Source organism: Solea solea, chromosome 5, assembly GCF_958295425.1.
Source record: "Solea solea chromosome 5, fSolSol10.1, whole genome shotgun sequence".
NCBI lineage: Eukaryota > Metazoa > Chordata > Actinopteri > Pleuronectiformes > Soleidae > Solea > Solea solea.
Window position 1 is genome coordinate 26,606,398 of NC_081138.1, and position 19,655 is coordinate 26,626,052.

The following is a 19,655-nucleotide window of genomic DNA, read 5'->3' on the forward strand; positions in this document are numbered from 1 at the left end:
GATGAGACACTCTCCCAAATCATTTACTTAAACAACATTTTAATGATGTTAATCCTCTGCTCATACAGATTAAAGAGTGATAACAGGATTATGAGAAAGAGCTTCTAACAACATTGCTAGTGATGCACAGTCTGAAGGAGACGGCCTTAAATATCCATACAAAGACAAGGAACACGCTGAAAAAAAAAAAGTACTTCATTGAACCGTTTCTTTTTTGTTTGTTTTGTTTTTGTTGTTCACATTAGTAACAAGACCTTTTACCAGTACTATATTTACATAGTGCAAAAAAACCAAAACACTTGATGTCAATGAACATACTTCGAAAAACACTTTGATGGAAGTCAAAACAAAAAAAAGCCTCCACGCAGCGTACCGTCCATCACACCGGAAATACTTTCAGGGTCGCCGGGTATGACACTCAGTACACCGCGTTAATACACCACGGCGCCGTCGTAGACCGGCTGGAACCTTCACTATCAATCACTATCAAACACCATTATCAAACTGGATTCCAACGGTTTAAATGTCAAAACTATCAAATGGCTTTAAGAAAAGGATGATTGTATTTTTTATTTTTTTTTTATTTTAATACAATGCAAAATCTCTTTTTGTACACATGTATTTACAAGGGTTTGTCATTAATTAATTTGTGCAGGAAGATTTGAAGAAAAACAAAAAAAAAAACTGTGGGACTGTGCCCTGAGGAGAGAGTGAGCTTCTCAGGTTTAGAGCTCGACAGCAGATTCTTTTCAGTTCCAACCAAACCCTCTCTGATGTTTTTGCCAAGTCAGGCACTTTTAAATTTAATTTGATTTAAAACTGCAGTACGTAACCTTTGTTGCTGCTGTTGTTATTCTGCCTATGTTTGGTCTCTGTGAACAGAAACAATGTAACATAATTGAATGCTGCCTTCCATCCTTCATCTGGGAAAAAAGGCTCTGTCAAGCAAACACTATCACAACCGACTGAGGGAGCGCTTGTGAGTATACAGTCGCAGCGCAGAGGCAGGTGGAGACGAGAAGCACTTATCCCAACACACTGATGACCGACTTGATGACTGATAGAAAATTTAGGTTTTTGATCTTCTGGTGTTTCCTTAGCAAACTGATATCTGATACTTTGAGTTGACTAATGCTTCAAAGTGATGTTTTGTTTACATTTAAAAGTTATGTACTGCAGTTAGAACTGCCTTTTTTTTTTAAAGATAAGGAAATGGGAGTCAATACTGCTAAAAAATAACATTTTGCAAGAGGTTTAGTTTCCCAGTTGTTTCACAATGCTGCAACATACTCCAGTACTACTAACTGTACATCTACCAAAAACCTTTACATATTTTTCTGGACAAACAGACTCACAACAGATCCTCAGTGTTAGTGATGAATCTGATAAAAAGAGAAAAAAAAGAAAAAGCTCAAGAGCCCAAACAAACACCACCAGAGAGAACAGGAGCACTTTTTTATATGAAGCACAGAGAGCATGTGGGGGAAACTGAGGACAAGTCTCGTCAGAGGAATCAAACCCCAAACAGTTTCACACACAAGCAAATCAATGACACACACACACACCATTACACACTGTAGTAGAACCACAGAGACGAGGGTTATATACACAAAGCTTGTTTTGCTCCTTAGAAGTTTCAATCGTCTGAATACATGAAGGAACAAAAAGAAATTTGAACATTTAAAAAAAAAAAGAAGAAGAAAATTAAACACTGAAGACTGATGGGTGAGAGTGGTTTTGGTGGAGAGAGAAGAATCAGAAGAACCCCTGACACTGTAGTCATTTTCTGTGAGGAAACCTAAATACCAACTGAGCAGTAAGTCATAAAGAAATGCACGTCTCTGCTTCCCTCAACGAGGTGGGAAAAATGCCACACACACACACAAATTAAAGCAGAGGAAAATAAAGCTAAAGAACACAGCAAAATTAATGCAAACTACATGTGCCAGTGCACACACACACACACGCATACACAAATACTTGCAAATCTGTAAACCTTGCAGGGCTCTGAATGGAGACACAGGGATGACTCGAAACTGGTATCAGTCTGACAGTCCTTTTAAAAAATAATAATAAAAAAATAAAAAATAATAATGATAATAATGATAATAATAATAATAATAATAATAATATTATATATATATATATATTTTACACGTGATTTTTAGTTTTTCTTCTTTTGTCTTTTAAAATAAGTCCACGCAGCTCACATGATCACTGCAGTGTGGCAGACATGATTTTAGGTATTTAAGACCATAAAGGACTTCAAGTTTCTTTTTTTTCTGATCTCAGTTTTGATCAGTGTCAGACTGATACCAATACTGAATATTAGGGATGTCCCGCTCAGCTTTTTTGCCGTTGTGGAGTCCTGATTTGCAACTGTCTTTTGCCTAGAGAACAGAGGTGCGTTGTACACCAGCTCTCTGCGAGTGAAACCAGGGACACAAGTGATAATATAATATCACTTCTCGAGCGTTGATGTTAATGTTCTGTACGAGTCAGTGGCCCTAAGTGCGATAATACGGTGTGTATGAAAGAGTGTGTGTGCTTTTTACTTCTGTGATCTTTTCTGGCATAAACACTGACCTTGTCAGGACCAGAACCTGGTCATAGGGACCAAAACCTGGTCCTACTGAGGAAGAACCTAATTTCTGAGGAACTGGTTAGGTTTAGAGCTAAGATTTGAGTTGTGGTTAGGTTAAGATAAAGGTTGGACATGAACTGGTTCTAGATGAGGCTTTGTTTAAGCTGGAAGTAAGCTGGTGACAGCTGGAAATTGTGAAAAGCCCAGCAGCTGAAGTAAATGATGGAGGGGTCTGCTCACCTCTGATCAGGTTTAAAAAAATGTGACGAGAGATCTGTATCGGGACATCCCTGGCTAATAAAGTATCAGCTAATCCCTATGACGTAAAGATGGGAGTGGACTTTCCTTTACACAGCAGTTTAACATCATCTCTCATCATCACTGCTCATCGCTTGCTCCTAGAAAATTCCCCCCACTCTAACAAGAGTTCAGTTTTCCGAGGAGGGAAATCGTAAACATTCCCATGATTTCAAGTGTAGCAGGTTATGCGGTCGAGGAAGCGCCTGTCCAATCAAAATATGCGCGACTTGTTGGTTGGTCTGTGTGTTTGTGGGTTGGTCGGTTACTTTACGATGCGTTTATGGTTGGTGTGTGAGTGTTGGTCAGTTGGTTGGATACCTGAGATTATGTGTAGTGTCAGGGGTTAAAGACGATTAAGAAAAGCTGCTGGCTGCTGTGAAGACGGATGAGTGAGAGCCAGAGAAGTGAGCGAATGAGTACATGTAAAAAAAACACAAAAAGAAAAGAGGGAGGAGTTGAAGTGATTTCAGCCAATGACCTTCTTCACCTCCACTTGCTCTTCGCCCTCTGTGATGCCAGCAGACTCAAGCTCCTCCTCGTCCTCACTCTGCCCTCTCTCCTCTTCATCCTCTTCTTCTTCCTCCTCCTCTTCGTCCTCATCTTCTGTACTTTCCTGGCTCTTCCCCAGTTGCAGGTTTTCCAGGGTCTTTGACACCCACGATTCAATGCGGCTGCTGAGGGTGGGCACCTCCAGAGAAATGGGTTCAGGAGTGTAGTCCTCTTCCTCTTCGTCCTCCTCCTCTGCCTCTTCCAACATCCCGGGCACAAGTGTGGAGGTGGTGGAGGTGATGGAGCTGTTAAGTGGACCCCTGCAGCTTCCATCCAACGAGCCCGTTTCTGTGCTCTGCTGTGAGGCCAGCTCCAGCCGGTCGTCAGCACGGACCTCGTCTTTTTCTCCACTGCCCTGTGTCGAAGGTCCAGCTCTGGATTGGAGAGCAGTGGATCCAGACTGAACAGCAGTGATGGGGTTTGTGGTGGTGGTGGTGGTGGGGGTGGGGGGAGCTGTGGTGGTTATGGCTGGTGGTGCTTCAGTGTCTTTCTGTGCAGCTGTGGAAGGTGCAGGGCGACTCTGCTCTAGCTCAACAGGCTCCAGAGCATCAGAAGTCTCCACCATGTTCCTCCAGTTGGTTTCTAGAGGAATTAAAAACAGTAAGGTTATGGTCAGTGGTGAAACATAGCAAAATACATGAATTCAAGTCCTGTAGTTCAGTGTAATTACACAGAAATTGCACATTTCAGAGAGACATTTGTCATACACATTTACTTGGACAGCTATAGTTGCTTAAAAAAATCAAATCAAGCTCAAGTGGAAACCGTTTCTAAAGGCTTGTACCTTGCTGTCAATCACACTGGTGTCCACTCATATGTGTCATCCTACATCTTATAGTTTCCTCTTATTTACAAAACTAACATTGTGTTCTTTTGAAGACCTGAAACTAGTGATTGAGACATTGTAAACCAAGAGGTAAGTCGAACATTTTTCCCATAGACCATTCAAACTAACTTCATTTTGCAACGAATAACTGAGTCAATTATATATATGCAGCTCAGGATTAAAATGAATGAAGTATTTGAATGAATGAAAAATAATTTGAGTAGCAGATAATTTTTTCTTCTTTACTTTGTTATCAGTCAACAAATTTAGATAAACAGTAATTACAGAAAACCCTGACCTCTGTTGAAAACCATTGTATTTAAATACCTCATATGATTTACAAACAAAAAGAAATAACATTAAAATGAAAAGTGAAAGAAAGAAGTAGGGAAGCTTACCATGCTCATTTTCATTGACTTCTGATATCGGTTCAGAAAAGATGGAGCAGAAGGAGATGGCAGAAGCAGCAGAGTGGTTACGGGAATGTCCCATGTGGTGTGGGACCTTCTTGTCATTTTTCAGCGCCTCCTCTGCCTGTTCCTGCTCCAGAGCAGACACCATGTCTTTGTAGGCTTTCCTTGCCTCCTCTGTCAGTGACACTAAACGGTTGAAGAGACCCTGAAGAGGAACAAGGATTTATTCAAATTGCTGTGAAGCAAATGATATCTAGCTCTTACAACAGAAAAGAAAAAGAAATTAATCTGATAAATCTGCACCAAACTTTGATCTGAAATTCGTACTTGGCGGTTAAGTTCAAACTTGAACCTTAAAAACCAGGTTGAGTTCAAATTATAGTTTAGAAAGCGCCTCAGACCATCTGAAGTAATTACCACATGGTCCTGTAGAGGGCGCAGTGAGAGCGGCATGGCCTTAGATCCATTTTGGTTCTGAGAACAACATAACACTTATTCTTATTTTACTTAAAAAACAAATAAGTAGACACTAAACACTTGCTGGGTGACAGTAAGAAAACCCATGAGCGGTTTAGAGATTATCATGGATGGATGGATGGATGAATGGATGAATTACCTCTGCTCCAGAGTAGTTGAAAATGCCTACAACACTGACAGGCACTAGTTTGTTGACACAGCGTCCAAGAGCTTTTCTGCCCAAAGCAAACACAAATGGGATCTCCTGCTCCCTGGCCATGGCAATGACATTATACAAAGCTTCATCCAAACCACCTGCAACACAGTAAACAGTTATTACCTCAGAGTTACTTAAGTAATTAAGTAAATAATACTTATCTAAACAGGATAACAGCTCAGTTTGTCAGACCTCAGAATATTTGTTTCAACTGATATTTTCTTATTATTGATTTACCTTTGGCCTGGATCTTTTCACAGTTTGGAGAGATAATAACACACTTAATCTTGTGCAACTTCATGTGTTTGGTGACTTCTCTGAGACCCATGACCAGGCGGCGTTTGGATTTTGCCTTGGTGGGATCTTTCTGGTAAACTCGCTCCTGGAAGCGAACCAGTTCCTGCAGCAGCATAGTCACACTCTCGTCGATCTCCTTACTCAGCACTTGGTTACAGTATCTGCAGAGGAAAAGGAGAAAAAAAAAGGGTGGAGGGCAGGGAGAAAAATCATGCTGGTTACAAATGTTCAGAATATATTTTGGAAAACTACGAGGCTTATGACAAAGATAATCATTTATGTAAACTGCTGGCAAAAAAGGCTGTAGATGATTTAGTTTAAAATGTCAAATTTCTTGATTCCTGACTGGTCAAAACAAGAACACCTGATGGAACAAATAATTCAGTTATTCTCCAATTAGCTCTGCAATATTAATGAAACATTTGGTCGAGCAGTCCGAGGACAAGTGTCCTCCTGCTGGTAAGAGCCAAGGGGCGGAGTTTGACTACAGAGGCTTTTTGGAAGCTTTAAATGCAAAATCTGTGTGAAGGGTGGACGAGGACAAAAGGCCTACAGCAGAGGACGCAGGAGGACAAAGCTGTGTCTGTGACCACTGGCACACATTTTCGTTGAGAAGGGACAGTGTGCTAGGCATCCTCGCCGTACTCTACAATTCTTTATTGTACAGTGACGCCTTTAAAAACACCCGTTAACTTTCAGAGTATGCTTCTCAATGCCAAGGCTGTGTGAATTGGGAGTGGGACAAATATTTGCTTCACTGGCCATTTTGTTGTTTCCACATTGTGCATTTTTTGAGACATTCCAATACCAGGGATTCCTACAAAAGGTCTGTCCTTTTCCACATTCTGGTTCTTGATCCATGTGGGACGAGGGCGTGTACTTACTCTCTGAAACGCCGGCTGTGGATCTTGGTGACAGCATTTGAAGCCATGGGACTCCCGATGCCAGAGCTGGCAGGAGAACCCTGCGACACTGGAGTGATGCTGTATGGAGAGTTCTGGCTGGCAGGGGAAAGGGATGCATCACTGGGAACACTCAGACCATTCTCTGTGGTGAAAACAGCAGACCAGAAATAATTAGATGTCATTAGGTTAGGTAAGGTAATGTCCCCTAATGGCAATATCCTTTACAGCAGTAGTCAATAAAATAGTACAAATCAGTACATACACAGTTGTAATAAATTACAATAAACATATTATAAAATTGATTAAAAGACCAATAGCAGTGGGCAGAAAAGGCTAAACCTCCATCCTGACCAGAGCATCTGAGGCTCAGCAGGTAGAGGATGCCCAGTGTAAGAGACAATATAGTTTTTGAGAGGGCCTTCACTTTGTACAAGTGCTAAAAATAAAGAAATGACAGCTCCAGCTGAAAATGTATGTCATGTGACCATTCAGGTGTAAACAGGAAGCTGAAGTAATTCTAACAAGGGGTAAAATAGAGACTAAGCAAATGGCTTTGTTTTGGCTGATAAGAATCAACGATGAAGGAAATGCAGGTAACATCATTGTTTTTCTGCCTGTCAAGTCTAAAACCATGCACCCGTATTTTGAAGCAGTATTTTTAAACTTTGTTCAAAGCGTGTTCTTCTGGGCTAAAAAAATCATCCTGGAGCCTAAAAATTAAAGTACCACACTACTGATAAAACACTCAATATCAGTGACAGCCTTTGGAATATAGTTCTTCTAACGTGCATTTTAACTCAATTACTCAACTGACGACAGATTTAAATGTTTTTATTTAAACACATGGCCCTCACCTTCTTGAGAGGCAGGCTCTTGTGTAAGATCCTCAGTGAAACGCAGACACTCGTCCCCATTCTCCTCCTGACCCGTCGGCTCCTGTTCCACACTCACCTTCCCTTTCTTTCCTTCACGTTCCTTCAAGATGATCTACAGAACCATAACAAAAACAATATCCCCATGGTTCATTACCCCCCATTTCTTTTATGAAAAACTATCCAGGTGAAACAGGAGCATACTCCCACTTTCATTCCAAAAAAAATCATTTTCAACTTAAAGTCATCAACCTTTTTCAGGGCCGTTGGCCTTTTGACTTTGGGTATTTCTCTCTCCTTCCCTCTCTTGACCCGAGGAGCGGTGGAATCCAGGGCATTGTGTGGGGCCGAGTACGGCTTCTGATGACCCTTCAACATGGAGGGCAGGTTGGTCGAGCTGGAGCTGTGGAATGGAGTAGTTGTTCCAACTAGACAGAAGGACAACAGATGTATGAGTGTGAGGATGTGTACATGTATGTGTCCAGGGTTAATTAAATGGTCAGGACCTGTCCACTCAGTGATTCAAAAGTATAGCTCTTCTAAGTTTGGTCTTGGTTTTATACAGCAATTGGCATTTGTAATTTTGCATTACTCCCTTACCCTGCACTTTTCTTTGTCTCTCTACTAGTCTACTAGCTTACGATCAGGGGCAAAACTTGCTGAGACATTAAGAAGAAATGTTTGCGTAAACATTAGCCAAAATAAACCCTGAGCTTATGATAGACAGAGTTTGGGCATACCTGCAAAAGACAGTGGCTTTGTATTGTTGAGTTGCCTGGCCTTCATAGCCTGTTGATGTTTCTCCAAAGCTGCCAGCATGTCTCCAAGGTCCAGCTCGACTGAGGTTTTACTCTTCTTCCCTGCGACTTTGGTAAATGCCTCCTGCCGAGTGAAGATAGAAGAGGCAGAAAAAAGGTCACAGCAATCAAACAGGTTCACTGTGAACACAACCTCAATGTCAGACAGACATTTTCTTTTTTTACCTGTAATTTCTTCTGTTCCATGCTGATTTCGGAGTACTCCTGTGCAGTGGCTAAGGCAGCAGCCAGAGCCTTCTTCCTCTGGCTCTTGGCTCTCTTGGGAACAGACGTGGTAATAGGGATGGGTGTCTGTACAATGTTGATGGGGGAGTTTTCTGGTAGGTTATCCAGCTGTGAGGTGTTTGGAGACATTGATGAGTGCAATGTTGTGCAGTGGCAATTGGTGTGACAAATCAATTTTATTTGGAAAATAAAAATGCTTGATTTAGTACAAACTTATACACATGCATCAGACACAACAAGAACCTTCAGAAATAATTTTCCTTTACCAGGTTTTTGGGCAGTTTAGGCTGCGTGTGTGTCTGAGTGGGCACAGATTCTGGTTTGGTGCTGCGTTGGACAGTGCTCCCAGTAGCAAGATCAGGAAACTCATCTTCATCCTGATTAAGATGTAGAAAACATTTTAGCCCATCAAAAAAAGCTCTACCTTAAAATAAAATGTTATAATATCAAAAGTACTGCAGTGACTATTTCACAAGAAACCTTCTCTTACCTCAAAATAGAGGGGCTCTGGAGTGATGTCAGTACCAGTGACCACTGTTGGCTGTAGTCTTTGTTCTGGCTGGTTGGGTGGCAAACGTCCTGGATAGCCACTGTGAAAATCCTAAACAGCAGAGCACAGAGTCAGACAGGATTCCACTATTCTATAAGCTTATAATCATCCATGTACATAACAAAAGTCTTATGCAAGTATGATAACCATACAGAGTGCAATTTTTTCTCAATCACTTTTTTGGAACACATCCAGAAAAGACGGGAAACATGTATGCAGTTAAAATTAACAGATTATTCAGAAAAAGGTCCACTTAAAGGTCTAGCATGTAACAGCATGTTATCTTAAAGATAACTTTTGTGTCATTGTTAATTCCAGCCAGAAAATGACACTACATTTACACATCACCAGAGTTAGTCACCTGTGAGAAGTTTCTTTGCTCAAGATTCTTCCTCTGGTCTGCTCTGTGAAACTGGCCGTCCCTGTCTCCCCAGGACTTCGGGGGAGCCTGAGAGGCTACACTTACCCAGGTATCGGCTACTGAATAAACAAATACATAAGAAGCAATGCTCAGATAAGAGAAAACCTCCATTCATTGGTAAAATATTAGATACAGGTTGTAGAATTAACAAGGCTAAGAAAGCATGGTGGGAAGATGCGAGTTAAAGACTGCATATATTTGTATAGTCAGTCTATGCAAAAATGTGTTCAAAAACATGTCAAACGTACCTGTCATTACACCAGCCTCTACTCCCTATAACATACAACATAGAATATGTTACCAACACTGTGAGGGCAAAGATAAATTAAGGACTAAATCAAATCTTGTCCTGATTGTTTTGCCTGGTATAGTGATGATCATCTTCATGAACACGTAATATTAGGACACCCTTAAAAATTCTCTTTTTTACTCAACAACTTGCAAAATACACTTTCAGTAACTGGATCAAATTCATGTGCTCTGACAAATTACACTCTAATTTGATAAACTAGCTTCTCTCTCTATCACGTACAAACACATTTGCCTGTTAGCTTTGTGCATAGTACTTACATTTGCAAATAATAGGTCTAAATTATTCATTCATACATTATTCAGGTGAAAGAAGTGTGGGTGGAAGTGAATAGAGAAGAACCTCACGTCTCCACATATTTATATTGTGCTTTAAACGCAAAGCATACTCATTTATCATCATCATAGAAACCCATTCTGTTTCAGTCTGAAATACATCACATCACAGCACCTACAGATGCTAATTTTTAATGTAAAAATGCCACTGAACAAGCATGAAGAAAATGTTGTTTATCGATATATGAGGGTAAACAAATGGCTCATACCTTGGGTGCTGCTGTATGCTCTGCTGTTCGTTGCGTTACCCCAGCTGCCTGGTTGTGTTTGGGGCTGCAGTAGCCACTGTCACTGTCTATATCCGCCTCACTGGCGCCATGCTCGTTGTAGCCCTCTGCTGCCTGGGCTGCCCGTCTTCTCTTTGTTCGGTTCTTCCACAGCAGAGGACTAGCCTGCTCAGCAGCACATCGCCCCGACACCTCACCTGGGGTATCTGAGGACAAGGTGAGAGGACACCAAACACAAAATAAACACAAGAGTTGGCATTAACATCTGACCTCAGGAATACAATCACAACCAGATCACTCTTTTAAGTTAATTTAAGCACTATTCACACCTGGCAGTAAACTGCATACTTGATGAGTCTCCTGTTGCCACCAATGATCGGATCTGGCTTCCCAAGCTTTTCTTTGAATACATAATGATGCCAAAACTATTTGCGTGGACAAAATAATTTTTTTAACAAACTGATTATACAGATATGACTGCTGTCAAAGCATTGGCATGTTTTTCAGTGTGTATGCATGTGTATGTGTGTGTGTGTGAGTGAGAGAAGAGATGAGACCAAGTGAATCAAAACTCTCCTCACTCTGAAAAAGTTTTAACCATTAGAAGGAAAACATATTGTGATCAATGTTGTATTATAGATAATATTGTGCCAGTGGCTGCAAATTAATTAACATGAGGGCTGAATAATAATGCTGTGAAGATACCACTGATCACATGACATCCAAGGCTGAGGAGGCAGTCTCTATTCTGTCTTGAGGACAGAATGAGTTCATGCAGCTTAAGAATGTGGACAAATGTGTCTGGAAACCACCTTCAAGAGTGGTTTGTGTGTTCGGATAAGGATGCATGCAGGTTACATTGGGACTGTTCAGCATAATCTGGCCATGATTAGATCACTGAGGACTGATGTTAACGTCAGGCCCGAATGAGGTGTAAGTGTTAAAAAGAGACTTACTGAAGCACTGACTTGAACCAGGACTTAGAGACGTGTTTTCCATGTGACACAAAACTGAATGGATTTATGAAAGCAGCAATATCATTGATGACATCATGAAATGCACGTTACCCTTTCCAACTGGAAACTCTGCATTCCACTTCTGTCACGATGCTAAGCTCAAGCATCAACATCAACCTGTAGGACCAGACACTATCGATAGTGTGTCCCACTTCATCACTGACAGTAAAAGATTCTTGTTGACTGGCAAAGCAGGTAATTTTAACAAAGTCTGGAATGTGTTGAGCCTCTGCTTCCTTTTAGCAACATAAAAGGACTAAAGAACAACAGTGAAACTAGCCTATACACACAAAAACTCTTTGTACAACCTGTATGGGAGCACTTAAAAGGTCCAGAAGAAGCTATATATAAAATGGTGCTTTCCCAAGTGTGTCAGGGAACTATTTTGCATACAAGACAAAATGTTGTTGTTCTTTTTTGCGTAGCAAGCTTCTGCTTCAAAATGTGTTCAATCTGGCATGGATTGTCTGTAGGAACACGGTGGTACTGTAATATGGTGGACTCTTTGAAGTACATATAAAACGGCTATGACAAGCAAACAGTTTCTTAAAAGTGATTATACATTTCTACAAACGTGGTAGTATATTCAGTTTTTGCCAATTAATGTATCTTTAATTACTACTGGACTATTGTTACCTGTCTGCTGTGCTGCATCCACCAGCATGACCGTCTTGGTCCTACCATCAGGCCCCAAGGTGCATACTTCCTTCTGCACAGCAACATTCCTTGTTGGAGGCCTGCGACCCCTTGGAGGCTGACACATGCCCAACTGTGGCTGCAGAGGAAAGAGAAAGGAGGAAAGAAAGAAAGACAGCATTCTCACTAAATAGTTCAAAAGAGGATGAGGAGATTTGAGACATTATCAAGAATATTCGTGTATACCTTTGGGAGAGCATTAGGCCGGATCATGCCTCTCCCTCTTTGATTAGCCAACCCATATGCCGCCCCCAGAGGCATTGGTCTTTCCCCGACATCTGCGGAGACTGGGTTGATGACCCCAGCTTGCACAGGACTTGCATATGTGCCAGGGAAGGGCTGGTAGAAGCCCATCACAGGAGGGCATGGAGCTGGCATAATCTGGTAGTAAGCATACTCATTGGATACAGGAGGCTGGGGGGATGACAAAAAGGGGTAGGCCATGTATGGAGCTCCAGGTGTAGTGTTTGGCTGCTGCCAGCGCAGCTCCCCTCCATTGTACATGGTATGTTGCCTGTGAAGCAAAAATTAAAGGTATTTCACTATTAAAGACAAAAGGCTCAACTAAATATATCAGTACAATGAGCAACTCTACTTGAAAGGAGAAAAATGAAAGGCAAAGAAAGAGGAAGAAGGCAGTAATGCAACCTAATGCCAAATACCACAAAACACCAAAACAAACACTTATGGATTAAAGACCCAATCATCCATGCCAAAATTAGATTTTCAACATTTGTAGCATTTGGGGATTGAGAATGTGTCCATGTACAATTCAAATTGTTTCTGCCACAACATTAAAACAATAATATAATGACCCTCTCGCTGTAAGTCAATGGTGAGGAAAATCCAGCTTTCAGGCCATGAAACAATTAATCAATACAAACAAAACTCAAAAATGTTTTTTCCTATGACAGCATTTTTTTCTATGACAGAAAAACAGACTTGTAGTCAAGCATTTCCTGCAGGGCAAACTCTTTTGGCACCGTGAACTGTCTGTCACAGTCAGGAAGAACAAAACAAACAGATATCTGCGAGTGTCATCAATGATAAGCATCATGGCCACAGCCAAGGAAACACAAGTAGGTGTAGAATGCTGTACTTCCCAAAAGGAAAACAATGAATTTCTTCTTATTTAACTAAAAGGCGGAAGGAATATACTTAAAGTGATTTAAAAAAGCCAGTTGCATACTCATACTCCAATTTAGCCTGAACCAGGACCTAAATTGGGTTTCAGGGACAAACCTAAATGTGCTTGGGTAAGTCCAACCTCATTGGTGGAGAGTACTGGTTCCAGTAAGCAGTTAAGTTTGGTTAAAGTTTTGTAATTTATAAACAGGAAGTTGAAACCTACTTCAGATGAAGAATCATTACAAAAGCATATATGACAAGACAAGGAAAATCATCAGATGTTGTCTCATGACAGTGGCAGCATCTGAAGGTAACAAATATAATCTACGGCAGGCAACCTTGTCTTAATTCACAGTGATTTAGCCATCAAATGTTATTTCAATAGGACAGCTTTAAATGTACACCGTGTCCCTGTATAATGTGGCAAAGCTGTTCTGTATTGTGTAACTCTGTATTGGCATACAGAAAAGTACATTCTCAGTTAAGAACAGTATGACAAAAATATCTATTTTTTGAAAATGCAACATAGGGAAGATTTAAAGAAAAAAAAAGAGAAAAAATTATGTAAGTGTACCTAGCAAGAGGGGGTGGTGCCTGGGTTAATGTGATGCTTCAGTTTGTTAGGGTGTGTCACATAGTATGCAGAAATGATGATAAGGATCTAGATGACATTTTCACAGGCAGTTTACTATAGTGGGTTATTTCCTTGCATTCAAATAGCAGGGAAGGAAACAGAGGAACGGATGTGTGCAGGATACAGCAGATCACTGTGGACAAAGACAGAGCCACTGGAAACATCAATTGTGGTTCCATGTAAACAGTTGGGAGAGTCCCATTCATATTTAAGCATTCTTAAACAACAGAGTAATGTAACGGCTCTAAGTACACTTTTTAAAAGGATCTTTATCTATTGTGAGAAGCACATTTGGGACACAGTGTTCTCTTATTAAAATAGTACACAGTGTTATTCTAAAAATACAAAAGGTCCAGAAGTGAGAACACTGTGCTTATATAGTTAAAAACGAGGGCAATCGTTTCCCCACAAAGCCACTGGGAGTGGCAATATTTTTTTTTGAGTCTGCAAAATTCATAATTATATTGGAGAACCACCACACCACAATTACCGCAACAGAACCTGGGTTAATGTGGTTGATGCAACAGCCACCCAATCAAAAACAGTACCTGTTCGCTTGGTTCTCCTGGACAAAAGGATAGCATGTGATGAGGTAGCTCGGTATGGGTGTGGTTTCCACTCCTCCACCACCTCCTCCTAAACCCCCGCTGCCTCCTCCACCACCCGCCTCTCCAGAGAGACTCATGCTGACCAAGGATCCTTCAAGACCTTTCTTCTGTGGGATGAACGGTTCCACTTCGGCAGAAAGCTTCACATCCTAGACAGAGAGATGACCAGTCATAAAACTCATGTCATGAGCACTAGTAGCCACTTAATGACTCCACGGTGTATTTGAGCAACACTGAATAACAATAGAGACCCGTTTGTAAAACCCTTACATTAAGTTGCTCATACCAGTCAGCACATTCTGTTACTTCAAACCCATTTTGTCTTCTCAATATCTGTATCCATTCCACAACTGTCAATTGACATAAAAACTCCTCAAACATTAACCGGCAGAGGCTTCCGTTTGTAATCTACCCACTTTTCATTCGTATTGATATTTTTTTCCATTCATTATTATCCCAATCACGAAAATTTACCTTGTTGCGATTAACTAGTTGCGAGAGGTATTTTTTTTCTATAATATTATATTTTCAGATGGAGAAGTTCTTGTAAACCCTGCATTACTTTCACTCTGCTCTCAAGCGTTGGATTTTCAAATATTCTAATATTCACAGAATAATCCTGTCAAATACTCCTTCTAGTTTGCAATGCACTTCCGTACCTTTTTCTATGTGTATGTTTGTTACATAAGCCCTACATTTTCCATCGTCATCTCTATTAATACTGTGAAAGCTGAAAATGCGTGAGAGGAACAACGCCCAATAAATTTAAGTGATACATCAAGTATTGAAAGTCTGGCAGAGAGAGCAGTACATGTCACAGCTGAGCACTGCATTTCCTCATACTCTTTTCCCATTTAAGAAGGAAGTACATTGATCATAAAAAACACACAAACAAAAAACATCAAAGCAAAGAACACAACATGTCAAGTCAGACTCAAAATAAGACTTTTGTGTAAAAGGTATTTAAATATGGGAAACTGATCATACAATGTCATAGATTTAGTTTGGAATATTGGCCATTTTCCTCAAAGTACCAACACACAATGGCCTTTGAGAGCACTACGGGTCAAAAACTGGGCTCTGACAGGTTTGCAGATACTATTTGATCAAATTAAAGACTTTAATCAATCTAGTTTTTAACCAGTTCAAAAAAGATAAATAATATGGTCGGAAAGTGGAAAGCCCTCACTTGATGAACCATATAATCTTCAAACTGTGCCACAAGATGTCCTGGGGTTTCTGCCACATGAGGATATGACTATTAAAATGAAACCACACTGGAAACTACAACAGGAAGTATATATATCTGTGTGAAATCTTTGTGAAAACAAAACATCTGTTATGATGTTATATGACAATCAAGTTGTGTTTTTCTTTTTTCTTTTTTTTTTTTTTTTTAAAAAGGCATGGTAGAAAACCGAAAGACCCAATAAGTACCACTTTTGTATTGAAGATAACATCAGATTACTCATAATGCAATATGTACTGTTAATTATGACACAATGAAAAAGGGATCTATAATTACCACTTTTGTTTGTATTAAATTAAAGGAAATGTGGAGATCTGGAAAACCACAAGATACAAAAAGCCATATAAATCAATCAATTTGGTAATTCAGTCAAAAAGCAACAGGTAAAAGCAGAATATTGGTGTTTATTTTAACTCTACTTTTATGGTTGTCTGGCTTTATGGCTGGACCAAACCAAGCCAACAACAGGTTGCTGTGGTGTAGGAAATGACATAACAGGCCACAGAGAGACCAAAGATTTATGAACTCAAACACTAGACAGCTTGACAGGCTTTGGACTATAAAGTTCAACCAGCTACTTCAAATCATTGCAGTGTCAAAATCAGAGACATTTGGTAGTGTGGGCAGATTCTAGACTGGAAAACATCATTGTTTTCAGTATACGTCCTGCAGAAAATACAGAGCATTACTTGAGGCATAGATTATAAATAGATACACTGCACTGTCAGATTAAATATTTAAATGTAATTTAAATTCCATCTGAATGAAAGTGCATGTGAAATGTCTTTATCTGACATTTTGTTGACACTTATCTAACCCAAGAAAACAGCTCTGTCCAAGAGGTCCCAATAAAATAATCTACTATTCTACAAAGGATAAGGAGAGGTGACAGGGTTCAGAGTACAAAGACACCCCCTCACTTGTCTGAAACAGTGGTTTGGATGCATGAATACAGAATCAGTCCAACCAGTGGATGTAACACAGATGGCCATTGTCACCCACTGCTACTGACTGTGGGTGGATCCCTCATCATTCCATAGGTAATCTATAGAACCCATCCTACCTAAACCGGCTCGTGGTGAACAGTCTACTCTGCCAGTTTAGAACAGAAAACTAAATTACAGATTTAAATTAAACTTTTTCAAATTTCTTTAAGAGTAATAGCAGCCTCCATGACCAAGTTTGTGCATAACTGCGTGGTTCTAAAGCTCCAGTGTGTAACTTCTGTCCCTCCCTCTCTTTAGCAGTAGAATCCACTTTTTGAGGGTGCCTCTTAGTGGTTTTAGTTATATTTCCGACCAGTTGCAGCTGTCTTACTTGACACAAAATTAAAAAAAACTGCAATACTAAAAAACACAGGAGTCACATAGAGCTGTGAGACTTTAACAGCATTGTGTGCATTCATTTGGCAATGGCTGGTATGCAACGCACATTATTTATATTTAAAGATTACACACTGCAGCTTTAAGAACATGGTACAGGATCTGAAAGTGCACAATCGCACAGTAAAGCAGATAGGATGTTGTTACAGGATTAAGTTTGAGAGGATGAATTAGGGACAGCACTGCAGGATAAGCTAATTACACTGCAAGCCACCACAGAGAAGTCTTTACACTATTAGGGAATCCTAGTTTTTTTAAACACCATCAAATTAAACTGACTATTTAGTAACTAAGATTTGTGAAGGAAGACAGTTGGACAGAGGATCAATCTCTAGATTCACCCATGGGTCTTTGTGCATCTCTGTTAGTGAGAATAGCTGTGATTGTGAAAAAGACAATGAGGTCAGACCCAGATGTTGATCCGCTGGGGATGACAGAACTCAGAGTGGTTCAACTGAGGGCTACTGATCTCACAAGCCTCTGTTTGTCCAAACTTTTTATTTTTACACCAGTTGCTTTCCAACAGCACCAGACACTATCTGCTCCTGTATGGCAGCAGTGGGCCAGATCATGCATAAAGGCACATGATCACATCTAGCTAAATTAATAATATAATATACATATAATACTACAGTCATGCAATACATCCAACATTAATGGAGGTGTTTAGACATAATGAAAAGTCCCTTGTGGGAACCAGAACTTGTAGCTGGGCAACAGGTACAACAAGAAGTGGAATCAGTGAATTAAAGCAGCTGCAGCTCACAGGAACTAATTGATTTCTCCTGTGTTTTATAACAGGCATAATGATTACAAGTTCGTGCTCAAGAGCTTTCCAGGACCAAATGCCTATAGTAGGAGCGGTCAGTTTCTGCTCTGACAGAAAGCATTTTAAACTGACTATTTGGTCGTGTGATCCTTAAAAAGGGGTCACAGTATACAACGTTTGGTTAACACTGCTATAGGTGACAAAGTACCACCCCTATGTGGCAATGAGGTTACTCCGAGACACTGCAGAGCCGAGTACAACCAAACTTTCAGCATAGCAAAACAGTCAGAGGAATTTCATACATGCAGAAGAACCAGACATTCCTCTTGTGACGGTCATGAAACCTCTCCGCCTTCCCTGACATCACCCTCTCTCATGCACATATCCCTTACCGAAAGAAGTGTACATAGAATGCCAAGCCGACTTCCTATCTTAATTGTTACCGAACATTTGAACAAAAAAGGAGTTGGGCACATTACCTCAACCACCGCCGTGTAATGACAGCTGAGCTGTGTGGCTACAGCTAGCCAGCTAGCTAACAAAGCTAATGTGCGAAGAAGGCTGTTTTTCTGAGCTTCACGAATGGAAACGTTGACATTAAAACATATTCAAGTCATTTTTATCAAAAGGACAAAAAACACAGGTACTGGAAGTCATGTCAATACACGTACTGTGCGCTGGCGTTGAAAATAAAACCGTGATTACCGTTAGCTGTTATGAGGTTAGCTTTAAAGCCGAGTGGAATAACAGTCTTGTTGCCATTTACCGAACCGCGTCGTGCTCTTAAAGTGGATAATGACCTAAAGAGAAAATGTAAGCATACGTTAAATTACACTACGAGGTGTAGATACAATGAAATGCATCAGAAACATGAGCAATAATCCAAAATGTGGCCTTAGCATCTTTTTACTATCGTTGAGATACATTTTCCCACCCGCTAATGCATTTTTAGCAAGACCCCAAAAACAGAAACCTACCTTATTGTCACAAGCGTCCATGTCAGTCACCCTCACCGCGGAAAAACAGCCTCCCTGGCCACAGTGTGAACGTCAGGAGGAGGGCCGCTTTAATTTCTTCATTGTGGATTAAATAGTATTGAAAAACGACAGCAGCAATGGTCGGCGACGGCTCTTTGCTGGACGGCGCTGCTAACTGTTGCTTGACGCTACTGCGTCAGCTGGTGAAGCTGAGCTCTGAGAGCAGCAGCAGCCTGTGGTCAAGCTCAGTATCTGCTGCTGCTGCTGCTGAGAGCCAGCAAACTGCTGTCACTGTGGAAATGGGAGTCACCTGTGACGGAAGCCGCCGAGGCACACAGTCACACTTTTTTTTCCCCTTTTTTAAATATTCATTGAAATTAAAAATATACATGACAAATGAAACAAACAAAAAACAAAAATAATAACATCATCTAAATATGAAGAACAGAAAATCAAGCAACATTAATAGTACTGTATGGAACTGTTTCCAAAGGTGGTGGCCACAGCCCATTGGTGGCCCTTGCAGTCAGCCAGGCGTGGCACTATGGACTTTCAAAATTGTGAAGGGGAAACTTTTTCATAAAAATCACTTGATTTAACAATAAAATATCTTCAGAAAAGCTAAATATTATTAGACTTTATTTTAAAAGTTAAAGCTGCAGTGCGTAACTTGGTGATTTTTGATAAATATTCAAAGAAATAAAAATACACACAAACAAAAATAATAAAACCAACTTAGTAAAAATAAATCAAGAAAAACAGAAAATCAAGCAATACTACTAGTGTTGTATGGAACTGTGTTTCCTAAAGTGGAGGCTACAGCCCATTGTGGCCCCTGCAGTGAGGCAGGCGTGACAGGGGGTGTAGCACGACATTACATATTGTTTCAGA

The 19,655-nt window shown here is 40.4% G+C and overlaps 1 protein-coding gene across 6 annotated transcripts; it reads right to left on the minus strand.

Moving 5' to 3' along the window:
• Positions 1-19: 19 nt before the first annotated feature.
• Positions 20-19,042, minus strand: secisbp2l (SECIS binding protein 2-like). 6 transcript variants are annotated; one of them, XM_058629069.1, is made up of 20 exons: positions 18,765-19,042; positions 18,493-18,587; positions 14,328-14,536; positions 12,204-12,531; positions 11,958-12,096; positions 10,288-10,511; positions 9,682-9,706; positions 9,374-9,492; positions 8,953-9,063; positions 8,729-8,839; positions 8,403-8,570; positions 8,160-8,301; positions 7,672-7,847; positions 7,402-7,534; positions 6,527-6,689; positions 5,583-5,803; positions 5,289-5,443; positions 5,090-5,146; positions 4,658-4,877; positions 20-4,015 (listed from the first exon to the last, which is right to left on the minus strand). In XM_058629069.1, the coding sequence occupies exons 3-20, from the start codon at positions 14,462-14,464 to the stop codon at positions 3,351-3,353; spliced, it is 3,294 nt and encodes a 1,097-aa protein (XP_058485052.1). In that variant the 5' UTR covers positions 14,465-14,536; positions 18,493-18,587; positions 18,765-19,042; the 3' UTR covers positions 20-3,350. The 6 variants fall into 6 exon arrangements, with proteins under 6 accessions (XP_058485052.1, XP_058485049.1, XP_058485048.1 ...); XM_058629066.1 differs by lacking the exon at positions 18,493-18,587 and having other exon boundaries at positions 9,374-9,489; XM_058629065.1 differs by lacking the exon at positions 18,493-18,587.
• Between the last annotated feature and the right edge of the window lie 613 nt (positions 19,043-19,655).

Excerpts from the sequence above, each read along its gene's own strand:
- secisbp2l (XM_058629065.1), bottom strand. The coding sequence starts at position 18,785 with ATGGACGCTTGTGACAATAAG. Across the intron at positions 7,848-8,159 it reads AAAGCCACTGTCTTTTGCAG|TTGGAACAACTACTCCATTC; the intron begins GTATGCCCAAAC and ends CCTTCTGTCTAG. Across the intron at positions 5,444-5,582 it reads TGAAAAGATCCAGGCCAAAG|GTGGTTTGGATGAAGCTTTG; the intron begins GTAAATCAATAA and ends ACTGTGTTGCAG.